General features: G+C 44.9%; 3 protein-coding genes across 3 annotated transcripts; 1 reads left to right on the top strand and 2 right to left on the bottom strand.

Moving 5' to 3' along the window:
• Positions 1-4,262: 4,262 nt before the first annotated feature.
• Positions 4,263-4,673, bottom strand: LOC104343984 (histone H2A type 2-B). Its single transcript, XM_009948013.1, has one exon. It carries the CDS (start codon positions 4,671-4,673, stop codon positions 4,263-4,265), a length of 411 nt encoding a protein of 136 aa, XP_009946315.1.
• A 3,801-nt stretch (positions 4,674-8,474) lies between these two features.
• Positions 8,475-8,894, bottom strand: LOC104343985 (late histone H2A.1). Its single transcript, XM_009948014.2, has one exon. The coding sequence runs from the start codon at positions 8,892-8,894 to the stop codon at positions 8,475-8,477; it is 420 nt and encodes a 139-aa protein (XP_009946316.1).
• Positions 8,895-13,705: 4,811 nt separating this feature from the next.
• On the top strand, positions 13,706-21,080 carry PDCL3 (phosducin like 3). Its single transcript, XM_086482180.1, has 6 exons — positions 13,706-13,726; positions 15,483-15,612; positions 16,284-16,374; positions 16,908-17,051; positions 17,890-18,098; positions 20,819-21,080. Exons 1-6 carry the CDS (start codon positions 13,721-13,723, stop codon positions 20,959-20,961), a joined length of 723 nt encoding a protein of 240 aa, XP_086338306.1. The 5' UTR covers positions 13,706-13,720; the 3' UTR covers positions 20,962-21,080.
• Positions 21,081-23,092: the final 2,012 nt, after the last annotated feature.

The raw sequence follows: 23,092 nt of genomic DNA, 5'->3' as shown, positions 1-23,092 counted from the left end.
CAGGGCAAGCTGTTAGCAACAGAGCTTGCTAATGCCTTGGGCTGACAGCAACAAGCCCAGAAGAAATTACAGGGGCCGAATCGAGCCTTAGGCAGCTTTATGAAAAACCTTCTGGACCAGGGGCATGTGTAGAAAGATGCCTAAATTCTGGTGCTTAGGAAAAGGAGAGGTACACCCAGGCCAGGCAATGCCTGAGAACACATGTACCTTCCTTGCCTTGGCAGGTAGAGTTTGCACCCTCACAAAGGTTGCAGCTGGTGAGTTGATGCAGTGAATGCTTTTTCTGTGTCTGACACTTTGAAAAATGCATTTAAAAATCTGACTGAGCATAGTGACCATTCCTTGCTTTCAAGGGAGATCAGAGCACAGAGATAACATAGGGTTGTGTTATTTTGCTGGCTCATTGGTCACAAATTTCTAAATTTCTTCCTCTCCCCAGTTATTGCAGGCATAATAAATGTTAAAATGGTTACTAGCTGACTTTAAGTAAACTTGGCTTTTTTTGGGTAGAATGATTAAGAAACCCCATAGTGACACTGCTGGCAAAAATATTCTCACAGATGCTACACACAGCACTGCAAAGAAACCTGCACAGGTAGTTGGAGCAAGCTAGAAAGAATACACTTTTCATTGCAATGCTAGAAATGGTTGTGCTGTTCTCTCCCACACATTCGCTTCATATAACCCCTCATTTGGGAGCCTGATGAGCCACTTGTATAAACAAAACAGTAATTTACAGAGGTTCTAACACTCAACAGCCTCAAAATAGTCAATGAACATTAGCTACTTAATAAGCAATTTGCTCCCTGAAGTCAAGGAAGTACCTAAGCTGTGGCACAAAGAACAGCTGAGGAAGAGAGACTGAGTAAGAAGCGAAGCTGGCAATGGTGGTGGAAACAAGCAGTTTGACCCAGCTGCTAGGATACCCTTCACAAACCATATGCTTCACATATTATCAAGGTGTTTATTTGGGGCAGAGTGGTGCACAACCTGGTAATGAACAATGCTGAGGATAAGCTGGAAGACCAAATGTATGTTTTATTGTGTATTTAAACTGAGACTGGACTTTTTCAATTAAAGATTAAAAAGTACCCCATTGAAGTATGCACAATGTATCTTCAAAAGAAAGACAAAATAGGCTTCACAGCTGCAGGAGAGAAATAGAACTGGGAGAACTAACAAGTTCCCCAAAATTACTATCTTATCATTGGGCATTATCTTTTCAGGTGTCTTGAGACTTCACAAAAAAAAGCAGGAATGAATGCACTGGTTGTTCTACATTTACAAGTGCAACAGAAAAGCTGTAGCCATGAGCACAGAAAGCCACAGCAAGGCATATTTCAGGAACCAGTATGTCTATAGGTCAGCTCTAACTACTAAAGACATAGCAGAGCTGTATGATAGCTGCTAGCACTCCTGCATGCTCCAGGGGTGTTTCTCCCTGTGGCTCTCCCTGGACCTGTCAGTGCCCTCTGCTTGTTCCAGTATTCCTTCAGTTTGTTCTCATCTGTTGAGTTTTGCCAAGAAAATGAGGGTGAGCCACTGTTGAAGGTGATGCCTCTCCCCACATTGCAGTTTAGAAGTGAGCTGCAGACCCCAGATCACCTGTTGGGCACTCAGCTGCAACAGACCACATCTTCCCAAGCTTGCTGCTTCTACAGCAGCAGGATGCCTTGAGCTTGCCAGCCACCCTGCAGTCACACTTAAGCCTACATAAACTTTCCTGGTAAAGCTAGATGAGTTTAATGTAAGATATACTGAATCGGTTGTTTGGCAACAGAGACAGAGAGATCAGCACCACCCCAGATGACTGCTTTCCCTCTGACCAGGTTTCAGGCTGAGTCCTATAGCCTGGGAGGCAGCAGTGCCTCTTGGCTAGCTTGGCCCAGCACAAGCCATACAGCTCTTTGAGATGGTGGCATTCCCTTACACAAGCCAGGGTCAAGCTTGGCTTCCTCTGCAGAAGAGCTGAGACTTGGAATAAGGTCTCCCTTAATTTCCCCCACCCCCTTTTTTTTTTTTTTTTTTGGTAGGATTTCTATAGGCACAGGAGTTGAAACTGTTCCAAACTCCTGCTCCATGGGTCATGTCTCATCTCATGTACCTGGTGTGATACAGCTTCACTCCAGACATAGACCTTTGAAATTCCCATGGGTCTTCACAGTCACAGCCCACATCACGGAGGCATCAAAACCAGCCTCTCCCTTAGCAGCTCCGTCCATCATCCCTCACTCAGTTTCTCCTTCCTGCCCCCATGGAAACTTTCAAGTTGTGCCAGCACTACTGTGAAGGGTGGAGTTTTGGTTTAAGAAGAAAGAGAAAAGAAAATGTTTAACACATGAGCCCAGCAGCCTGGTTCACAGTAGATGCCGTGAGCAGCTATGTTGGTACAGCAGCAGGAGCAGTGCAGTGTGGCAGGAGCTGCACAAGCCCATGCTGTCGCAGGGGCACTCATGGTGTGGGCAGCTGGCTTGGACAGGCCAGGAACAAGCCTCTGAGCCAACCCAGCATGAAACATAACCATCAGCCTAATGGGGGAACAGGGGACTGTTTTTCTCCAAAACCAGCTCATACAGTCAATGTTGATTGAAACTGCTGTAGAAAAACATCCAGCAGCCCCCTAAGGAGCCACTGTTGCTTTCCAAGACAGAGGGTTTGTTTTGTAGTATGGGTCAGCAGCATTTCACCCTCTAGAATTTTAGCCAAAGGTCACTATGTTTACACAGATAGCAATGGCTGATCTTATGGCTGCCCTCAAAACAACATTTGTCTACTATCCACACTACAAACCACTTATCTCCAGTGCTCATAGCAGCTAGTTATTCAGGGATTGACCTGATACCTATAGACTCGCCTCCATTTGTCTTCTCATAGACTAGCCTCTAGTGGGTGTTCGCAGCTTACACGCATGCTACAAATTTCATATATAGAAAGTCCTTTGGCTGTGGTCCCACAGTACATCATTACCGGTTTCTTGACCTTCATTTACATTCCCTAGGCTACCTATAAAAAGAGATGAGCTCTCTGCAGCCTGTTCTTGAATAGGTCTCAATTCTCACAAGACCAGAAAACCACATAGATATTTGAGTTACACTTGAAAAAGCAGCAGCAGGTGTGCAAAACAGAGGCTCCCAAAGCTTTGGGCTGATAGTGTCAGTCTTCAGCAAGTTCTCTAAATAGCCTTTTTACCTGACTGGATTGATATATCTGAAGCTGGTGGATGCTGGGCCTTTCCTGTGTTATGAATTATTCTAATTCAAACACCAAAAAATACAGTTATAAGGCTCTTAAATTTGAGTGGCATCCTGCTGGTGAAGCTGTTAAATGAAATCTTCTGCAGCACAGCAAACAGGTTAATACTAGTGTGTCCCCACCATAAAGTTGCAATCCAGAGTGCAAATTTAATAGTGCTTAGGTAGCCTTTCAAGCTCCATAGGTAGAGACAAAAGTTTTGGAAGGTCCTGGAAAAGGCCACTTCTGGATTGCCTGTTAACACACAGGTTTCCTTGATCTGGATCCAAACAGAACAAGCCTCAAAGCAGCTAAGGAGATACTCAGTAACAGAGAAGTAGAAATTATATTTGGATTAATTCTTATGAAGAGTTTCTAGAACATCTTTAAGGCTCAAGCATGGACAAGGTTTATATACTGTCTGTAGAAAACTCCTTGAATTGCACTCCATCAGTGCAGAAACTCCAACACCATCTTTGGAACAAGGTCTGTGCAGTGATGCTAAAGTTACATCACAGCCCTACCTCCATATCCAAATGATAGAGAAGATAATTCATCAGTTTTACCATCATTATAAGGCAGTCCAGTTTAAGTTTCTCAGGTGCATCTACTTACACTGATTATGTGCCATGATGAGGTCTGAAGTGGCCAGATGAAGCGGACTTCGACACATACCGAATAATGAGATTCCAGCCATGCACATGGAGATACAAGCTTTAAAGACCATAAAGCAGGTTTCCTTAGATAACTGCATTGCCAAAGAAAATCTGCTGATGGGTGCAACAAATATTTTATTCTATAAAATGTACATGAGTCCTTTGCATACTTTTATTAATAAAAGTAGACTTCTTTCTTTTGAAGGATGTAGCTAGGGAAACTTAACTAGCAAGTCTGTCTTTAGCAGCTTTTCAGACATGGGTACAGGAAGACACACACACAAATTTAGACCAAAAATGCCAACAAGCACAAAAAACTGAGCTGTAGAGAAAGCCAGCACTAGCACCACCACAGTGTCAGGAGCCTGGTGGCAGCTAGAACTCCTGTGACTGGACATATTTGTGGGGTGGTTTATGTGAAGTGGTCTTCTTAGGAAGTAGTTCAGGAAGAACATTAGGTAACACCCCGCCTTGGGCAATGGTCACACAGGCAAAGAGCCTGTTTAGCTCATCATCATTTCTCACAGCCAGCTGGATGTGCCTGGGCAGGATTCTGGCTTTCTTGTTTTCCCGTGCAGCATTCCCTGCCAGCTCCAGGATCTCCACATTCAGGTACTCCAGCACCGCAGCCAGGTAGATGGCAGCAGCAAGACTGATCCTGTGAGCGTAGTTCCCTCTTTTAAGGAGCCTGTAGACACGACCCACAGGGAACTGCAGACCAGCCTTAGCTGATTTGGTCTTCCTTGGCACATGGAGATTTGTGGTTTTCTTCCCACGTTCAGACATTCTAATATCAATCTCCTATGAGAAGAGAGTTAAAAAGAGACAAAATAGACACAGAAAATCAGCTTTTAAGTCCTTTCTTCCTCTTCATTTCATTGCCTTTCTAGTTCCCTTACAAGTCAGTTCTCCCCCTCAGAAAGTTCACTAGTTGTTTAGTCTGAAGAAGCAGATGGGTCAGGCTGCTGCTTTAGGACAGGCTGACAAGTTTCCAGCCAAGGGGCATCTACAAGCTCAGTCAGAGCAGCAGGTCAGCCACCCGCTAGATTTTCAAAACTTTTAAAGAGGGTAAGGTAGAACTTAGGAGCAAGGTCTTCTGACCCAGTATCAAAGGAGAACTGCTGTTAAGGAGAGAGGTTAAGCAAACTAGGCTTCAAAGTACTTACAAATGTTCAGAAACCCTGCAGAGTTAATTGAACTTACCCCTGGTAGGAACCTAAGCAGTTTCTGCAACAATAACTTTGTGAGAACCAGATCTAGAAATTCTTATCTTTGTCTGAATTAAGAAGAACAGAAGAGAACTTCACCTACTGGAAACCACTTCAAACAGATCTTGTCTTCCAGAAGCGAGGGGACCTATTGCTGCAAGATAACAGACCACAATCAAGAACAAGACTTAGGGGAAAAGAAGCTTTGTTTTACATCAGACACTGAAATTCCTCTGCCTAGCACACTGTGCATCAGGCTACCACAAATGCACAAGTATCATCTTCTTGTATGATATTGCATCCATCCTAACAAGCCCCATCACTTACCACTGACATAAAGTCTCTGGTACTGAACAGTACTTATTAGTCTTCAATGCGTAACACAAAGTAACTGGAAAACAAACATAGGAAAATTCTGCTCTTGTACATAGATTTATTCTCAAGTTTTAATCATTAGTTGTTTTTAAGTAATGAGAAGCTCTACTCAAATGTGGGGAAGAACTGAGTTAGATACAAATTGAAGTGCTTAAAAAGTTCCTGTAGGAGATTTTTGTGGGCCTTAGGAAAAAAGGCTTTTAAAAATAGCCTACGGAAGTAAATAAATTAAAAAAAAAAAATAAAAGCCCTCTTAAGCAGCCCTATACCAAATACAGAACTTACAAAACCATTTCACTCAGGAATTTACCTAACACAAAGAAAGCACACTGTCATTTCTTAAGAACAAACTCTCACCTGAAGAAGTTATTGACTTGGTCTCTCTTCCACTAATACCACTACCCATATCACAACTTCTGGTAAGAGCTTCCCCCTTTTAAACTCCACGGTGGTAGCCATATCATTACTGGCTCTTGCATTATTTAATGCCACCTGGGTGGGCAATGATTCAGCTACTCAAAATAAAAAACAATCAAGATCCCAACACAAGAGCAACTCAGTATGGACCCTGAGAGCATAAGAATTTGTCACTACTCCTTATAGAGCTGCTTAGCACCTTATTAGCTGATACCCTCTGGAAACAAGCCTAATATTTAACATCTCAGAGAACTGTAGCATCTCTGATTGACAGTTCATTTGTTACAGCTGGAAGGGGACACACCTCACCTTGCTGCAGCCATCAAGAATTAAACCCAGCAACCTATACCGCTGTTCTTTGTGCTGCTAGAAGTGTCCAAGCTGCTTTGTGACCATATTGCAGAGCCTGGGAAAGCTTAGGACCTCTGGCATTGGGTTGTCTCTCTTCTAGGACTTGCCTCCATCTGTCACACCGTCCAGTTTTTTTTCCAAAGTCATGCATAGCTGTGTTGCAAGGCATAATACATCCTTTCTAGGGTCAAGGGCATGGTGACAGCTGAATACTTGTTTTCTTCAATACATGAGTGCTGGGAAGTTGAGCCCTGGCCCAACAGGAACTTTTGCTGAGCAGCTGGGTTAGGAGACATCTATCCTCTGTTACTGTGAAGAGGGGTGAGTTTTCAGATCACTGTGCTATCTGGTTAATTTACAAATGGGTTGAACTATTGGTTAGAAGAAAGCAAACAAGATTGTTCTTGATCAAAGAAATACTTAAAAAATTGACTTTTGAATTAGACCAGTACTTCACCACAAACTCTGTCTTTGGGTGTAAGTAAAGGTAGGGCCACACAGCTCACTGTCTTTTATCACAGAAAAAATGGCAGGCGAAGGCATTTCTAGAAGCTACTTAAGCACTGGCCATGCCTTGCAGGGTCTGTTTGGTGTGGTGCAGAGCAGGCTCACAGGACTAGCTTGCATCCAGGAGTAGCACGATAACTGACACACAGTTCTCCAGATTAGCAAAGACTACTGTACGTGCCACACTTAAAACTGCATAAAACCAGTACCTTGCTTGAGTTTTCTACTATTACTGCAAACCTTTAGATTTTTGCTTCATCCAGAGAAACAATCATTCCTGATCTGCTTTCCCTTGCCATGGTCAAATGGAGGAAATAATTTGAGTTTCATGTGTTAATTTCTCATGTACCTCCTTTAAAGCTGCTTTTTTTTTTTTTTTTTCCATTTACAGGTGTAAACACAGTGCAAGGCTACATACATATAGCACATATACTGTATGCACAAAGCTTAAGATCTACTCTCAGACATTTTTACTTCTTATTGCTATAAGATGCTATTGCTTATAGCATCCTTCACTTTTTCTCACTTCACTGGATTAATTGCAGGCCAGCCAAGATCTTATCAAATTGCTCTTGAAAACTAGGCAGAATATAACTACTGTTCCAGCTTCCCACCACCCTGACATCAGTGTCCTCTTGGTCAGATATCCTCTTTTCTCATTTCTGTGTAAGCACAGCTTGGAATAAGTCATTAACTCAGCTGCACACAGCTCTGATGTCGGTCAGCATCACAAAACCTGGGCAGTAGGCTCTGACACCCTCATGCCTTAAGGGGACAAAGGAGGTAGGTCAAACTCAACAGGAAGGCAGATCCTTTTCAAATAATAAGTTCATGCTCCAGCTACAGTTTAGGAAGCTGGTCCTAACCAGCTCTTCTCTGAGTGAGATGCTGTGAAATCTGTGACATACTGCCTCAGAGGCAGACTGATCCTAACGCAGCTGCAGCAGAGCCCTGGTTTCCAGTCCAACAGCAAGCCTCAGCACCCTGTATGAGCAGAGAAAGTCGTAGGCACTTTCCTGGGGGAATACTTTCAGTTACTTGGTCAGCAAAGGCCTGGGGGCTTGTTTGGATGTGGAGACTTTTGGTTTTCTGCACGGACAGATAGAAGCAAGACAGTCACCTCTATCAACAGCACTAATATCATGCCAGATATTGAATAAACTACCTACGGTTTTTACCACAAGATAGAGGGGGACAGAAGTTTAGTGTCCTATTGGAGCAGCCTGAAGAGAGGTAGTTGTTCACTACAGTGTTACAAGCAATAAGTTTTAAAACCACAGGGTTACTAACTTCCAAAGCATAGTTAAACAACCTCCCAGGAACTGAGTTAATTGTACTATGAATCTGTGATGGAGGAAAAGTTAACATGAATGTCAGTGTGCATCTCAACTCCTCTGCCTGCTCCACAACAGTTAATTTCAACACATTTTCAAAAGTAAATATGTACTTGACTTTTTAAAGAGAGTTGTTTGGGTGGTATGCTAGACTTTTTTTGACATTTTCTGTGTTTCTCCATCCCAGAAGGAGAGCTAAGAAAAAAAAAAACCCACCAAAAGAGTGTTGCATTCCAGGAACTTTATTACAAGCTTTAAAAATTCAATAAAATTAGCAGGAAAAACGGACAAATTGACAAAGACAATTGACAAAGAAATATGACAAACACATACAAGTTAGTGCTACTGAGTCCCATCATCTGTAAGTGCACAGACCAGACCAGGAAAACCAAGTTTCACTGGCTACCACCTTGCTCCTGAGAAGGACCAGCATCTCTGACAGTTTTCTTGGGAAGAAGCTGGGAATTGATGTTTGGCATAACCCCTCCTTGAGCAATGGTCACACGGGCAAAGAGCCTGTTTAGCTCATCATCATTTCTCACAGCCAGCTGGATGTGCCTGGGCAGGATTCTGGCTTTCTTGTTTTCCCGTGCAGCATCCCCTGCCAGCTCCAGGATCTCCACAGTCAGGTACTCCAGCACCGCAGCCAGGTAGATGGCAGCGCCAAGACCGATCTTGTTAGCGTAGTTCCCTCTTTTAAGGAGCCTGTAGACACGACCCACAGGGAACTGCAGACCAGCCTTGGCTGATCTGGTTTGCCTTTTTGTAGCTCCAGATTTGCCAGCCACTGCTTGTTTCTTTCCACGTCCAGACATTCTGATGGGTGAGGAGACACAAAAGGCTGGAGATCTTCAAATTACCCAGGTTCTTGGGCTACAGCTGACTGATAGGAAGGGGAGACAACAGCAAGGTGAGTTACACTTTCTGCTTTTCCACATCAAGAAAAAAAGCTTATTCTTTTCTTGAGGGGAAAAAAAAAGCCCAAACAACAAAACTAAGAGAGCCACAGACCACAGTTCATTAATAGCAGAGCTAACATTTAACTACTACTACCCTTTTAAAGCATACCTTTTAGGAGAGAGACATTGTAAAACCAGAGTAGTCTGACAACCTGTCAGGAGAGGCTTATTGAAGTAAATACAAAGAACTCAAAAGAACGCAGGCTTTTCCCTGCTACTTGGAACACATTTGGGATTGAGGCACAGTGGGTCTTCCTCAATAACGCTTTCTTAAACAGCACAACTGTTACCTCAAAGCTAATTTGAGGCCAAGCCTGTCTCTTCTTACTGGAGGAATCTGTATTCTAACTTCTTCCATTATCAAGTTAGATCTTTCTTTCATTTTAAATCTAACAGTTAAATTCCTGCAGCCCACAGCATCTTATACTCAAATACTTCAGGAAGTTTTCATACAAAGTTCTAAATTAATTCCCCAAGGGATACTCTGTGGTTACTATGAGAGTACTGGAGATGTTCTGCACCAGGAAAAGGAAGAACTGACTTGAGCAGCACAACACAGACTGAAGAATAGGACTTACTATCTATTTACTCAAGATTAAGGAAATTCAGTCCAGTTAGAGTACTCTTACAATTGGAACAGCAAAAATACGATAATATTTCTAATCTATGAGTAAATAGGATAGTTAGCTTCCAGCACAGCTGTTTGCAATATGCAAGAATATCCACCACTAGATTAACATGTGGGGCCTTTGTGTAGTTTTTTTATGGAGTTATTGAAATATTTAAGAGAAATCAGAATAAGGTTTGAGAGGGAGGAACAAAAAACCCAGCCCATAACAAAATCCAAGCAAACTAAACCATAATTCCTTATCCTGGTAATGAGACAATAATTTTCATATTCTGATTACTCACATTACAAATATACTGTACTACAAACACAGCTATAAATACTACAAAATAATATAAAGCCCACAACAACCCCAAATCTTTTACCCATTACCTTCAAAAATTCTTGTTTTCACTTAGCCTGTGCTTTTCTACAGCCTGCACTCAAAGGCAAACAAGCCACATAACACCATTCCCCTACCTCTGGGGCAGAACCTTTTTATTAACAACTTTTTCTCCTCATCAGTGGGTCACCTGGATAATTAATGAGTCATTCTCACATGCTGTTCATCTTCCTTCTAACTCCTGATTTGGGAGAAAGTGAAGAAGTAAGTTATAGATGCTCAGAAGCAAATTCTTGGGGGTAGGGGGGAGAAGTCAGGCTGTCTCCGAGGGCTGAGCCAAAGCTATATTTCAGTCTCACTGTGATACTCCCAGCTCTTACTCACTCTGGCTGGAGTATTTCTGTCTGTATACTGTGTGTATAAACAGTCCTCTCTTTCCTGCTGAAGCTTGACTAAAAAAACATACATAGGGGAAATGTGCTTTATAAAGATGACGTATTTTTAGTTGGGTGGGAGGGGGGAAACTGTGTATTGCTTTATGGGTGTCCTGGACAGAGAGAGTTATGCTTCCTTCACCTTGTGTCAGAGCCTCACCAAGTGATGTGATGGGGCTGCTCCTAAGATTTGGGCTTTTGCCCCCTCTTCTGGTAACTCTGTGCCCCAAATGGGGCTTGGGGTTTACTGTGAGAACAGAGGGGTTCTGGTGCCAAGGGTCCTTGGCTAGTTCCTCTCAGTTCACCTGGGCAAAAATTTCACCTAACACAAATGAGTATTTTGGAGCACCTTTTAAAAAAATGAGCACACAGTCTCTGCTCATGCTATTTCTGTGTTTGTTTTCCGGTGTTCAAAAGAGGTTCCAGCCAGTGACATACAAGAGCCATGGGTGTGAATGGTATTTCAGCCACAGAAGATGACTTTAGCCAGCAGGTCCTCCTGAAAGCCCAGGCTCTGACAAAAGATTTGTACAGCAAAACTGTCACCAACAGCTAAGCCTTCGTTTCTGCATGCCAGGTACTCACTGCGTGTCAGAGCAAAAATGCATTGGAATGCCTGCAGGAGACTCCAAAACCGTGATCCTGAAAACTTTAGCTCACGTGCTGCCCTGCTGGAAGCCTCTGTAGCTCTTTACTTTCCGATTTAAAGTTCTCACATCAGGTATATTTGTGGCCACTCAGACAGCCACTTTTCCCCCAAGGATGAGCATTTAGTCCAAGCTGGGTGAGGTTGAGTCTTCCTCCACCTGAAGGCTCTGGGAGATGGGTATGGGGTACCCTCTGCATGTCCAAATACTCACCATAAGGACTGACGTCCTCTCAAAGTGCAGCTACCCATTTCTTTCAATTCAGAGGCAGAAGAGGTGGCTGTGCCTTCCCTTCGGTACACCAGACTGAGCACAGGGTGACAACCCCAGCATGCTTCAGGATACATGGGTGCTAACGAGGTGCCATGACGTTATAACATGTTACAACGGGGCTTCTGAATTTCTATTTCTGGCCCTTGGCGGAGCGGAGACACCATCGTTTCTCCGCACGCCCAGAACAAACATGCTCTTAAGGCCTGCTGGCAGGTTGCATGGGGGTGTTTTTCTGGGGACTCAGAGCTAGGCTCTCCCTTTCTGGGTGATCTAGGGCATAAAAGGAGGGGGAGGAGGGAAGGCCTCTTCCCGCTTCCCCTCTGCTGCATGTCTTCATGAAGAAATTGCAAGGTCTGCTCAATTCTTTGAAAGAGCAGAGGTGCCCATTTTTAGGGAATGGGGTATTGATCCCAAACGGATTGGAGCCACCACACTCAACCTGCTCCTCAGTGTTTGCTGAGTGATTCTTTAATACAGACTCAAAAATAAAATAAAAGTAACTACCTAGACACAATTTTTTTGTAATGTTAATTGGCTGTGACTCAATCCTAACAATATCTGAAGTACTGATAATGATATCTGATATGAATAGATAATACAGATTTGATTTATTTTTTTTTTTTTAACAGAACAGGAAAATAAAAATGAGGAGACAAACCAGTGGAGAAATAAAGCAAGATATGAAAAGCAAACTGATAAAAAGAGTCTCAATGAAGTGGAAAGAAAAGAGTTACAGACAAAAGCTATGGCAGAGGAGAGCCCCAAGACTCACCGACAGTATTTGGATGCTCCTACGGAAGTGTTCCCTGTGGCTGACAATTTATTTGGGGTGTTTCTATGATGGTGCCCAGTTTGGTTTATGCATTCAGGTGTACGGTAGCTCCAGGAAGCTGGCTGGTGAGCGTGAGGAGCTGAGGCCATGCCCAGCTCAGCATGCTGCCTGATTGGGATCCCACATCTCATGGCCACGCTGCTTCCCCTGTGTACCCTACAGAGCCACACCATCCAACAAGGACAAACCAGCCGGGACTGGGCAGGAGGAGCGAGCCTCATAGCTCTGCTGCCACACTGCAAGGGTGCCTGTGAACTCATTTTAGCAGGGCTGACCCAAAGAAGATGCGCTTTCTCTTCCTGCCTGATTGCTTCACAGATGAGAAAGGAGTGTAGGAAGGTGCTAGGAATAGCTCACTGTTTCTTTTTAACTTCTGAAACAAGAGGTTTTGAATATTTTACATGGTTTTCAATCTGATATCAGATTCCTTGTTTTGCTCTCCAGTGTGTAACTCTTTTCCAGGGTGTGTTTAGCAGGCGACTTTTAGAGGTTGTGATTTTGTATCCCTGGCTGTGCTGCTGAAACAATGATAAAAAAGGGCAAGGCGAGAGCAGGGCTGCAGGGCAAACCTGGCTGACTGTGACGGTGAGGAAGGGTTCCTTCGGTTGTGCCGGCTGCGGGGCTGTGCCACCTGGAAGCTGGGCAGGAATTCCTCTGCCCTCCATGGCTTACATCCTACACCATTCCCGAGCTGACATTGGTTCGAGGGGTGTGAGGAGAAGGTAGGAGCATCTCTCCAGGTGAATAACACCGGGGTTAAAGCCGAGATGGGCTTTGGGCAGGGCTGCAGCTCACACACAGCCCTGTTGGGGTCTTGCAGACTCCTGATTTACGTGAACCACCTTTGTACAAGCCCCACCTCAGGACCACTCGCGGGGTGATACGCAGGGACAGCTGCTGGCAGGCCCGGGGACGAGTGTTTGCCCACCGCGGCTGCTGGAGGGGCTGGTGCCCGCCAGCCCCGGGCCGCCCCATGGCGCGCCCGCACCTTTCTGCCTGTGGGAAGGGGACGGGGAGCACCCAGGCCCCTGGCGGGGGAGGAGGGGGGAGGACTGACGAGGAGGGAAGGCTCCCAAATCACGCTGCGCGTCAGGGTGTGCACGCCGGGGCTCCCCGCCCGGGAAATGAAGCGGGAGCCCCGTCAGGTGCAGGAGTCGAACCCCTGCAGGTGCAGTGGGGGGACCCGGACCCTTTAAAAACCGGCACTGCGTCGGCCGGGGATAACGCCAGCGGTGAGGCAGAAGACGAAGGGGGGGGACTCAACCCCCAGAGCAAGAGTTAGAAACCCCTGAACTCATCCAGCCAGGGCGCCCCGGCCCTGCTGCTTTCAAACAGGCTCCTCCCCGGGGTCCGCCCACCGGCAGCTCCCACAGCCCCAGGCCGCCGGCACCGGCCTTATTAGGCGGTACGGGAAGAGGTGGCGGTGCTGGGGCCCGCCCCGCCGGGGAGCGCCGCCTCCTCCGGCCGCGCCGCGCACGCCGGGACCGGCCGGGCCCAGTCCCGCTGCTGCCGCTGACACCGATCGGGCCCCGGCCCCGCCGGCAGGATGCAGGTGAGCAGCGAGGGGGGGGGGGTTCCGTGTGCGAGGGGAGCCCGCCCGGGCGAGGAGCTGGGGCCGGCACCGTGCCTGGTCACGGCTGCCGGGGCGGGAGGGAGGAAGGGGAGGGCGGGCTGGGGCCCCGCCGGCAGCCATGGGCCGCCCTCGCCGGCGGAGCCCCCCGGGGCAGGCGGGGGGTGAGGGAGAGCCCGGTGTCATCCCACTTTTCTGGGGGCGGGGGTGTCTGTCGTGTGGCGGTCTTGTTCTGAAGCTCCGTGGCTTGGTTAGGTGGTGGTTGGGTGGTTTGGGTTGGTTGGGTTTTTTTTCCAAGTGCGGTGTTGGTCTCGTTACTGTAGTAAGCAGATGGGTGGGTGGGCGTTTTAGGCGCTTCATCAGTTATGTTGATAAACGACAGTAGATGCTGTGAAGTGTTGTGTCGAGGGAAAAATGACCACAGTCAGACACACACACATTAAAAAAAAAAAAAGACCCAAAATCTGGTGTGTTATTTGTTGTGCTACTTTATTGTCTTTATTTTTTTTTTTTCCCCCTCTGGTAGTCCAGAAGTACTGTTTTGATCTAGAGAAGAGATACGGTCTTGAAAAGGCTTAATGTAAGCTACATTGATGCAAGCTGTACCAAAACAGTAGATGTATTTGGTTTTCAAAGTGAACTTAAGACAGTAAAGAACGGAAGTCAGCCTGTGAGTGCCTATCACAGAGTTTTCAAGTATTTAAAAAAATAAAATTACTATCTAACTTGGAAAAACTTCTACTGAGCTTCTCAACATCACGTGGGTGCCTGTTGGCCTTGTTTTGTAGGATTATTGCAACTATTTCACAGGAAATTCTCTTTTTAACTTTCAGGAACAGTCTAGGCATAGATTTAGATCCGATTCCCTAGCAATGGGTTTCTCTAGCCTAGCAGAGGCTGTGCTTGTTTTTCTCTAAGCACTTGTGTAGTCACATTGATTTGAATCTACCAAGGAGGCTACATCCAGAGTTAGGTTTGTGAGGCTGGTGCCGGTGTGTCTTCTCGCGAGTGCTTCCCAGTGCAGTGACAACTGATTTGGTGGCCTGTTGTTCTGCTGAGGCTCTGTATGTGAGCACTGTGGCCAGCATGCTTCCCTGTCACCTAGCTGATTTCCTCTTCTTTCCTTTCACCTTGAGAGCTGCAGTGATGGTTGCATTGCTTCAAACTTTTGTATCCTACCAAGACTAACTGAAAGGAGGCTGTAGGGAGGTGGGTGTCGGTCGTTTCTCCCAGGTAACTAGCAATAGGACAAGAGGAGATGGCCTCAAGTTGTGGCAGGGGAGGCTTAGATTGGACATTGGGAAAAATTTCTTTATTGAAAGAGTGGTCGAGCATTGTGGTGTGGAAGTGGTGGAGTCACCGTCCCTGGAGATGTTCAAAAATTGTGTAGATATGGCACTTTGGGACATGGTTCACTGAGCATGGTGGTGTTGGGTTGACAGTTGGACTTGATGATCTTAGAGGTCTTTTCCAACCTAATGACTCTATGATTCTATAAGACTTCCTATATGTGCTGTGAGTGGGACAGAATAAAATGAAGTCAGTCTTCAGGGTGCTGCTCTGGGGCTGCAAAGAAGCCTCAGCATCAGGAGGATGTACACTGTGACTTTCTGGCACCATCCAGACAGTTACCAGTTTAGTGATGCGTTGTGTCTCTCTAAAACCTTGTCTGTGTTAAGTCCTGGAAATGGTAAAGTTCACCTTGAATGGACATCATCCATTTCTTGTTCTTTTCTAGGACCCAAATAAAGACACGGAGTGGAATGACATCCTGCGCAAGAAAGGTATCCTTCCTCCAAAGGAAAACCTGGAGGAACAGGAGCGTGCAAAGGAAGAGGAGCAGCTTGCCATCCTTCAGAAGTCTCTTGGTGCGTGACCAGCCAACTTGGGCAGCAGGAGGATGAATCTTGGAATGGCTCCTGGGGGAAGCTTGTACAAAGAAATGGCCAGCAGTAATGTTTATATGCCTGTAAAGCAACGTGTCCTTTCCCAAGTCTGTAAGAGATACTAAAGCTTCTTCTCGTGCTGGGTGATCATCTGTTAACAGTATCAAACAAATGCTTTCCTGAACATACGGATTCTTCCAGCATGGGAAAGCTTTGTCCTTGATGTCAGCTCAATGTATTTATAGAGAAAAAATACAGAAAACAGAAATAAGAACAGTGTGAAGGGAGTCTGCCACGTGAATGTGCAAGTAAAAGTATCTCATGACGTTACGTGTTGTATGCTTCCTTCTTCCTGCTGTGTTGTGTGTGTGTTAGGTATGACTTTGCAGCCAACAAACTTGAAAGCTAGTGCAGGTACTCGTTTGCTAGTCTAGGCAGCCTTCAGTTTGGAGTCCTTTGCATCATTCTCTTTCCATCTGTATATCTACAATGCATAATATTTTCTAAAAATCCAGTAACAATAATACTTCAAAAATAACCATATTTCTCATAGTCAGTCCTTAAAGTAAATAAATTTTGTTGGACTGATAAAAGCCGATGAGTTTTAATCCTGGAACAAGGCTTTTGCTGATTTGATGTTTCTTCTGCTCTAGTGAAAACTTATGAGGACATGACTCTGGAAGAGCTAGAAGAGAATGAAGATGAATTTAACGAGGAAGATGAGAAAGCTATTGAAATGTACAGGTGAGAGCAGCATGTGGAATTTGGCTTCTAAATGTCTTTAATAGGATAGCTGGGGTTAAATTCAGTGTCCTTTATCTACAGCCTAGTTTTACAGCGATAATGTGCACCTGCTGAGTGGTGGCTGGGGATTCTGAGAGCTTTGAAAATAGCCTCCAAGATTGCTCAGCTTTTGTATGAATGAGATTAAGGTGCTGCAGGTTTACATAATTACAGCCTTGGTTTTCCATTATCTCTTTAGTCCTACCACCTGTTGTGGTTTTTGCTATTTAGTTTGGTGTGTAGTGTCTGCAGAAGAAATGTCTGCTAAGGACAGAAATGGGAAAAATAATTTGTGAAAAGTGGTGTACTTTTTGCATGTTGTCTGTTTTAACTTGTGATGCAGATATAAGAGCATCTATTGACTATGTCAACTTGCTTTTGTTGCTCTGGGGTTTGAAGAAGTTTGCCTCTGAAGTGTAGCTTTCAACTGGCTCCGTTGTTCTGTCAAAAATATATCTATCCTCAAGATCTCTTTCCCATTTCTTGCTGGTCAGGCAGCAACGGTTAGCAGAAATGAAAGCAGCACAGCTGAAGAATAAATTTGGGGAAGTGTTGGAGATTTCGGGAAAAGATTATGTTCAAGAGGTTACAAAGGCTGGAAAAGGTATATGGGTAGTCCTGCACCTCTACAAACAAGGGTAAGAATTTGTTTTTAACCTTTAAACCTTTCACTGTCAATAGCTGAAAATACTCTAGGCAAATGTGTAGTTATTGTGGAAATTAAGGAACTGATTCTGGAGTTCTAAGAAATAAAAAATTGATTAGGAATTTCATTACTATTGACTTAAGACTGCTGAACTTTGCTCTAAAATGATGTTACCATGAAGTGGCTTTTTTATACATCGTACAGCTGCCATAGAGGTAGTTGCTGCTGCTGAAATATCCAGCCTTTGGAAATTATTGTGAATAAAGTGTGAGGGCCTGTGTGTTAGAAGGATCACCATGTGTCATTAGCCTGGTTTCTAGAGGCATAAGAATAGAGTGAACAAGGCTTCCAGTCCAGCCAGCATGATGGAAAAACTTGTCAAAAAGGTCTAAGTTGCTAGAATTTTCTGGAAAGGGTTAGAAATACTTATTGTTCATTGTCTCCGATTGCCTCGCAGGTGTTCATCATCATTTGCATGCTACTTCCATGAGCTCTGCTTTTCTTTTTCTTTTTGCCCTTGTTCATGCCATTTCTAAATACCTTATCTTCATAAACCAATTTCTCTGTATGATAGAGGGGGACGTTGTATTGCTATATCTTAAAACAAAAAACCCCGCACCCGCCAAAACCTACAGTGATGCTGGTTTCCTTTGAATGCTGGAATACTGGACAACAAAAGTACTCAGAAGTTGCTTCTGGTATATTTGTCTTTCTGTAAATGCTACTCATTGAGCTGATATTTCTGACCTTTTTTTCTGGAGCAGATTAGTGTCTAATTTGTCTGTGGTGTTTTTTTTTCCCTTATCTGTGTCTGTTACTGTTCTTCACAGAATTCCACTCTGTGCCTTAATAAATCAACATATGAGTGGGCTTGCAAGAAAGTTCAGAGATGTGAAGTTCATCAAAGCGATCTCTACCACCTGCATTCCCAACTACCCTGATAAGAACCTGCCTACAATATTCGTCTACCTGGAGGGAGACATCAAAGCTCAGTTCATTGGGCCTTTGGTGTTTGGTGGCATGAACCTCACAAGGGATGGTGAGTGTCTGCATGTCCAGGTTTCTAAAGGAAAAACAAAACTGCTTTGCTGGGAATGAGAGAAGTGAGGCTTAGGAGGAGAAGGGAGGTACTAAATCTCAGATTTATGTTGATTTTTTTTTTCCACCCCTATGGCTCAGCAACATGTGACTAAGGCTATCTTGTAAAAGCAGTGAGTGGCTGAGTAGGCCAACATACAGGTATTCATCTGCTGTCTGTGCAAGTGTTCACACCCTGGGCTGGATGAAACAAATTTTCCTGAATATATTAAAGGGTCAGTGGTACCCACATGCGTTTTTTGGGGCTCTTGTGCCTGAATGACTGACCTTGCCCCCAGTTACTTGATAATCTGTGCACTTGATAACTGGTGCTTGCCTATTGCATTGTAGGGCTGCTTGTTTCATTTTCAAGCTGATGGCATTTATTTGTCTGTTGTACCTTCCTGACGTGCAGGCTCTGTTCCTCATGAACCTTTGAAGTGAGCCTGGCATGAGGCTGCTAGCCTGAAGTTGGGATGCTTCCTTTTCCTCTTGCCGTCTCCAGGAGATGGCAGCACGTTAAGCTCCTGCCTTAGTGGTTCAGGGAACGCAGGGCTCCACGGGGAGAGGCTGTTACCTTTCCTGGAGGTCACAGTTTTCCCTAGACTTATTTCTCCTTGCCCATCTCAGTGGCTTAGGGGCAGGCAGGGTCATGCAGCCTCATCAGCATGACATGCTTCAGGAGATGAGGGTGGTGATGCAGGTCTCGCAGAGCAGTGTGCCTCTTCAGTGAAAGCTGCTGCTTAAAGGAGGTTGGTCAGGGATGGTATCCTACAGCAGTGCTTGAAGACAGAGGTCAGCAGTGAAAAAGGCTCTTCTTGGAAAGCAAATGCAACTCAAATGTAAACTAGTGGATTTTACTTCAGTTAAAAGGATACTCATCAGCTTTCTGAGCAGGCATATTGGTCCAGATGCCTTCAAGCTTTTTCAAGGTCAGGCTTTTAAGGACATCTTTATCTGAAGTAAACCACAATTAAGCAGCATTTCAATGTCCCTGCTGAATGATGTCACTGCCTATACTGGGTTAGGATGCGAAGAGTTTTTTCACTAAGCCTCTGAAGTTTACAGGATATCTTGAGTGTGTGCTGTAGAAAATGCTTCCCTGCTTTGAACTGTCAGAAGGGGAGAAGCTCACCAATGAGTCTGCTGATTTGAGAACAGCTAACTCTAACTGCAGCGGTTGCCTAATTATGCACTGAAATGAGTAGTGGTAGCGGAACCTACACTTAGCTTTCTCCATTTTTAGCACGTAAATAATTGAATTTGGGGTGATCCAAATGTGACTAAGCTGTCTTGATTCAGTCATCACAGAAAGCTGGGCACTGAAATTCTGCACTTTTATGTCTTCCTTCTGCCCTAAGCCCAGGTGACTACCACTCAAGATTAAAGAAAGTGTGAGATTGTATTCATTACTCTGCAAGGTCTGAAGGAAATTAGATTTAATGATGGGCTTGCCAGCAGGACCTACTTGAAAGGTTTCAGCTGAATGTGTTGTATTAACTTTCTACCACTTCTGGGAAGCAATCCAATTTGGGTCTATGTAGTAATAGGCCTACTACTGGTGGTGGGATCTCCCTTACTGTCTTGCTAAGGAACTAATAATCAGTGCATGGTGTAGTGGGAAAGGGGTGAATTGCATTTACAGAGTACATCCCTGAAAAATACCTATAATTCAGATGTGCAAATGGAATTGCTATGAATTTTTTTTTGCCCCTCAGCACATCTATTTCCTGCCCTGATTGGGGTGCGCTTGGTATATGATGGAAACAGCTGTAGTAATTGAGCAATATTCCTTTACCAGTGGTAGATGTGCAAACCTGTCCTGTGCCCTTAACATGGTTAGAAGGAGGTAGAATTCATCTTCACTGGGAGAGTTGCCCCTAAAGCTGCTGATCTGTATCAATCACCTCTTTTGTAGTCCTGGTCCTAAAGGGAGCAGGGAGGCACTGGGGATGCCACTGGTGGGCTGCAGGGCAGTACCCTGAGCTATGTGCACTGGGCTGAAACCTGTGCCAGCATGTCCTGGTTTGGCTGGGACAGACTCACGGCCCAGCCATGCCGGGCAGCCCGTTAGCAGTTTCGAGTCAGCCAGGGCAGCTGCCCTGAGTGAGCTGCAGGTGTAGCCCGTCCCGTAGTGTCATGGTCGTTATAAAGGGGGAAGGTTTGCTGAGGAAGGGGAGCTGCTGTGGAATTCTGGCTAGGGTCCTCCTGGGGTTCATCCTGCTCCTCCTCTGGCTTCTCCCTGCTCCTGAGGACCGCTCTCCTGTTAATTGTGACAGCTACATATTCATTTGTCTGAGTATAACTTTGCATACCTTTGTTGGTATTAGCACTGTTCCATTTTTGCTTTAACTCTTTAAGGGTCTCCCCTCCTTTTCCCAATTTCCCCTTCCTGGCTGGTGAGGGGTTGTCAGGTGATAGAGCAACTGTTATAGTTTAGCCCCATATATAGGCTAAACATAGACACAGCACTAGTGACCGTGAAGGGAGGGCTCAGCGGGTGCAGGAGGCAGGGCAGGGGCTGGGACCTGGGGGTGGAGGAGGAGGAATAGAGCAAGGCCCTGGTTTTGGTGCTGGTGGTGGCAGGGTGATAAGAGAAGTCAGCTGGGGAATCAAGGGTGGGCTTTTTTTTTTTTAGTTTGCTCCCCTGCATTCATGGCTCTTCTGGTTTGCTCTGCGCAGAATTGGAGTGGAAGATTTCGGAGTCCGGTGCCATCAAGACAGACCTTGAGGAGAACCCCAGGAAGCAGATCCAGGACCAGCTCATGTCTTCAATCAGGGCGTGTGTCCCAGACAGGGCAGAGAGTGACTCAGAGGATGACTAACTCCTGTGATGGCATCAAGATTGAAACAGTACACTTGCAGCCAGTGTTCCCACCTAGAGCACTGGAGATGCTCATCAAGATCTCACTGAGCCCCAGAAGGGTAGTATTTCAAGACAGCCATTTATCTAGAAACTTCTAGAAACTGAAAAAGTGTCTTTTTTAAAAAAAAAAACAAACTTATTGCAGCTTCACTTAAGATCCTGAAAGACATTTTATATTATGAAGCCTGAGTAAATCTTACTCAAAGTTTTAAAATATAGACATCAGTAGAAACAGAGGTTTCTTGTTGTTATTTTCTCAGTAAATTGCTGACTTTGTTTAAAAAATCTGAAATACGAAGTGGCCTTAAGCTTGTCAAAAACAGTGCACTTGTGTAAATGAAATCTAAACATCTGGTCTTAAACAATTGGTTATATATAGCACTTAGTTGGGCCTTCTCTTAGCCTATCATGCATAGGTGTCCAACAGCCTGTACTGTGTGGAGAGCCAGGGGAGGTGACAGGCTGTGGGTGCTGCTGATGGTGGTCTGTGGTCCTTGGCAGAGGTGTCCTGGCACAGTGGCAAGCAGGAGGCCGTGAGCTGGGACCCCAGACATCTTGAGAGAGGCCTTGGTGATGGCCAGCATCTCCTGGGACCTGCTGAGTCCAGAACCCCCTTTCATTTAGCAGCAGTATTTTGCCCTTTCGCAGGGGCTGAACTTCCTGCACCATCTTAGCTGCTAATGGGGAAAGAAAATTCAAGATGGTAGCGCTTGAGCATGAAACTGCTGACTTCTTCCACAAAATCAGAAGTCTGATGTGTTGCTACAGTATTGCCATTGCCAAATGGGAGGGAAAATGATGTTTGAAGACATGACATCTTTTTATATTAAAGCCTTCCATCTTCTAGGTGCGGTAACAATAATTGAGGCCTTAGAAGAGAATGAACTGAAATACCACCTTAATTATAGATCTGCTGACACTTGGAGCTGCTTGCTTATTTTGGGTTGCATTTAATGTCCACCTACACTTCCAGTTTGTCTACACTTGGGCTAACAAGCTCCGAGAGCTTTTGCTAACAAGGCTACCCCAAGGACATTTTGTTATATTGCTGATGGATTCTGTGGGTGGATGGTACAGAACGCAACACTTGATAAGCATTTTTTTAGTTTTGCATTAGTTCATAGCGACTTTTAAGCATGTTTCCTGCACTCTATCTCCCCAGTCAAACCAGTGTGTTGTTCAAACAACAAATAACTGTTCCTTAAGCTTCAAGTAAAGTTGTAAGATCCTGATGGAGAGCTTCCTCTCTGAGATCTGAATGGTGATTTTGAATGTCACTTAAGTCTCCTTTCTTTTCTCTTCCGTGTTTCTTGGTGAAACAGCCAAAACATTAACATAGTGCAAATGAGCCAAATGCAGCAGAATACAAGCTGACAAATCCTGAATATTATTATTGTACATAGCACCACACATCTCTTTACACTGGACTACCCAAAATGCTATTAGACCTGATGCTTTTCTGTACTTACCTGTAACTTCTTACAGCCTAGGAAGAGGGCGACTCTTTCTCCCCATAACTTGCACTGCATATTTGGCTTCTCTTTGGCTTGTCCTCAGTTAACTGTGCTTTGGAGTGACCTCCAAGCACGTGGACTGGGTTCCTTTTGGAAGGAACTATCTAGAGGAGCAGCCCCCAAAGGGAAAGTTGGTCAAAAGATCTAGGCTAAAGCTAGCCTGAAGTAAGGCCCTCTGAAATGTGTGTAGAGTGGATGTCACACCCTCAGCCTCTCCTTCCAGATCTGCTGCAGTTGTCGTCTGGATTGCTGATGCAGACACAGCTGCCATACTGTTCTCCACATGTTTTTTATTTAAAGCTTATCAAAGCTTCTAGGAAGGGGAGGTGGAATCTGTAATCCATCTTGTATCGTTGCTGTGACAACTTCAATTTGAAATCTAATTTAAAAAGTAGGTGATGCTTTGGATAGTTCTTCTGTTATTCCCTCTTTTATTGTGTCCCGCTTCAGCACCTCTACGGAGGCAGAGTAGCATAACGTTGCAGCTGCCCTTTCACTGTCTTCTAGATTATTGATGGTTCATGGACCGCAGCAGGAGAGGAGCTCAAAGCAGCATGACCACTGCATTTAGATGGG

The sequence above is a fragment of the Leptosomus discolor genome, chromosome 1 (assembly GCF_034619465.1).
Source record: "Leptosomus discolor isolate bLepDis1 chromosome 1, bLepDis1.hap2, whole genome shotgun sequence".
Classification (NCBI taxonomy): domain Eukaryota; kingdom Metazoa; phylum Chordata; class Aves; order Leptosomiformes; family Leptosomidae; genus Leptosomus; species Leptosomus discolor.
The sequence above is the reverse complement of the archived record's forward strand: the minus strand, read 5'-3'. Positions and strand labels throughout refer to the sequence as shown.

What these genes read in the sequence shown, in the direction of transcription:
- LOC104343984 (XM_009948013.1), bottom strand. Translation starts at nt 4,673, where the DNA reads ATGTCTGAACGTGGGAAGAAAACCACAAATCTCCATGTGCCAAGGAAG.
- LOC104343985 (XM_009948014.2), bottom strand. Translation starts at nt 8,894, where the DNA reads ATGTCTGGACGTGGAAAGAAACAAGCAGTGGCTGGCAAATCTGGAGCT.
- PDCL3 (XM_086482180.1), top strand. An exon ending in CTGCACCTCTACAAACAAGG is followed by an intron (nt 17,052 to 17,889) that starts GTAAGAATTTGT and finishes TGTTCTTCACAG; the next exon opens with AATTCCACTCTGTGCCTTAA. An exon ending in CATGAACCTCACAAGGGATG is followed by an intron (nt 18,099 to 20,818) that starts GTGAGTGTCTGC and finishes TGCTCTGCGCAG; the next exon opens with AATTGGAGTGGAAGATTTCG.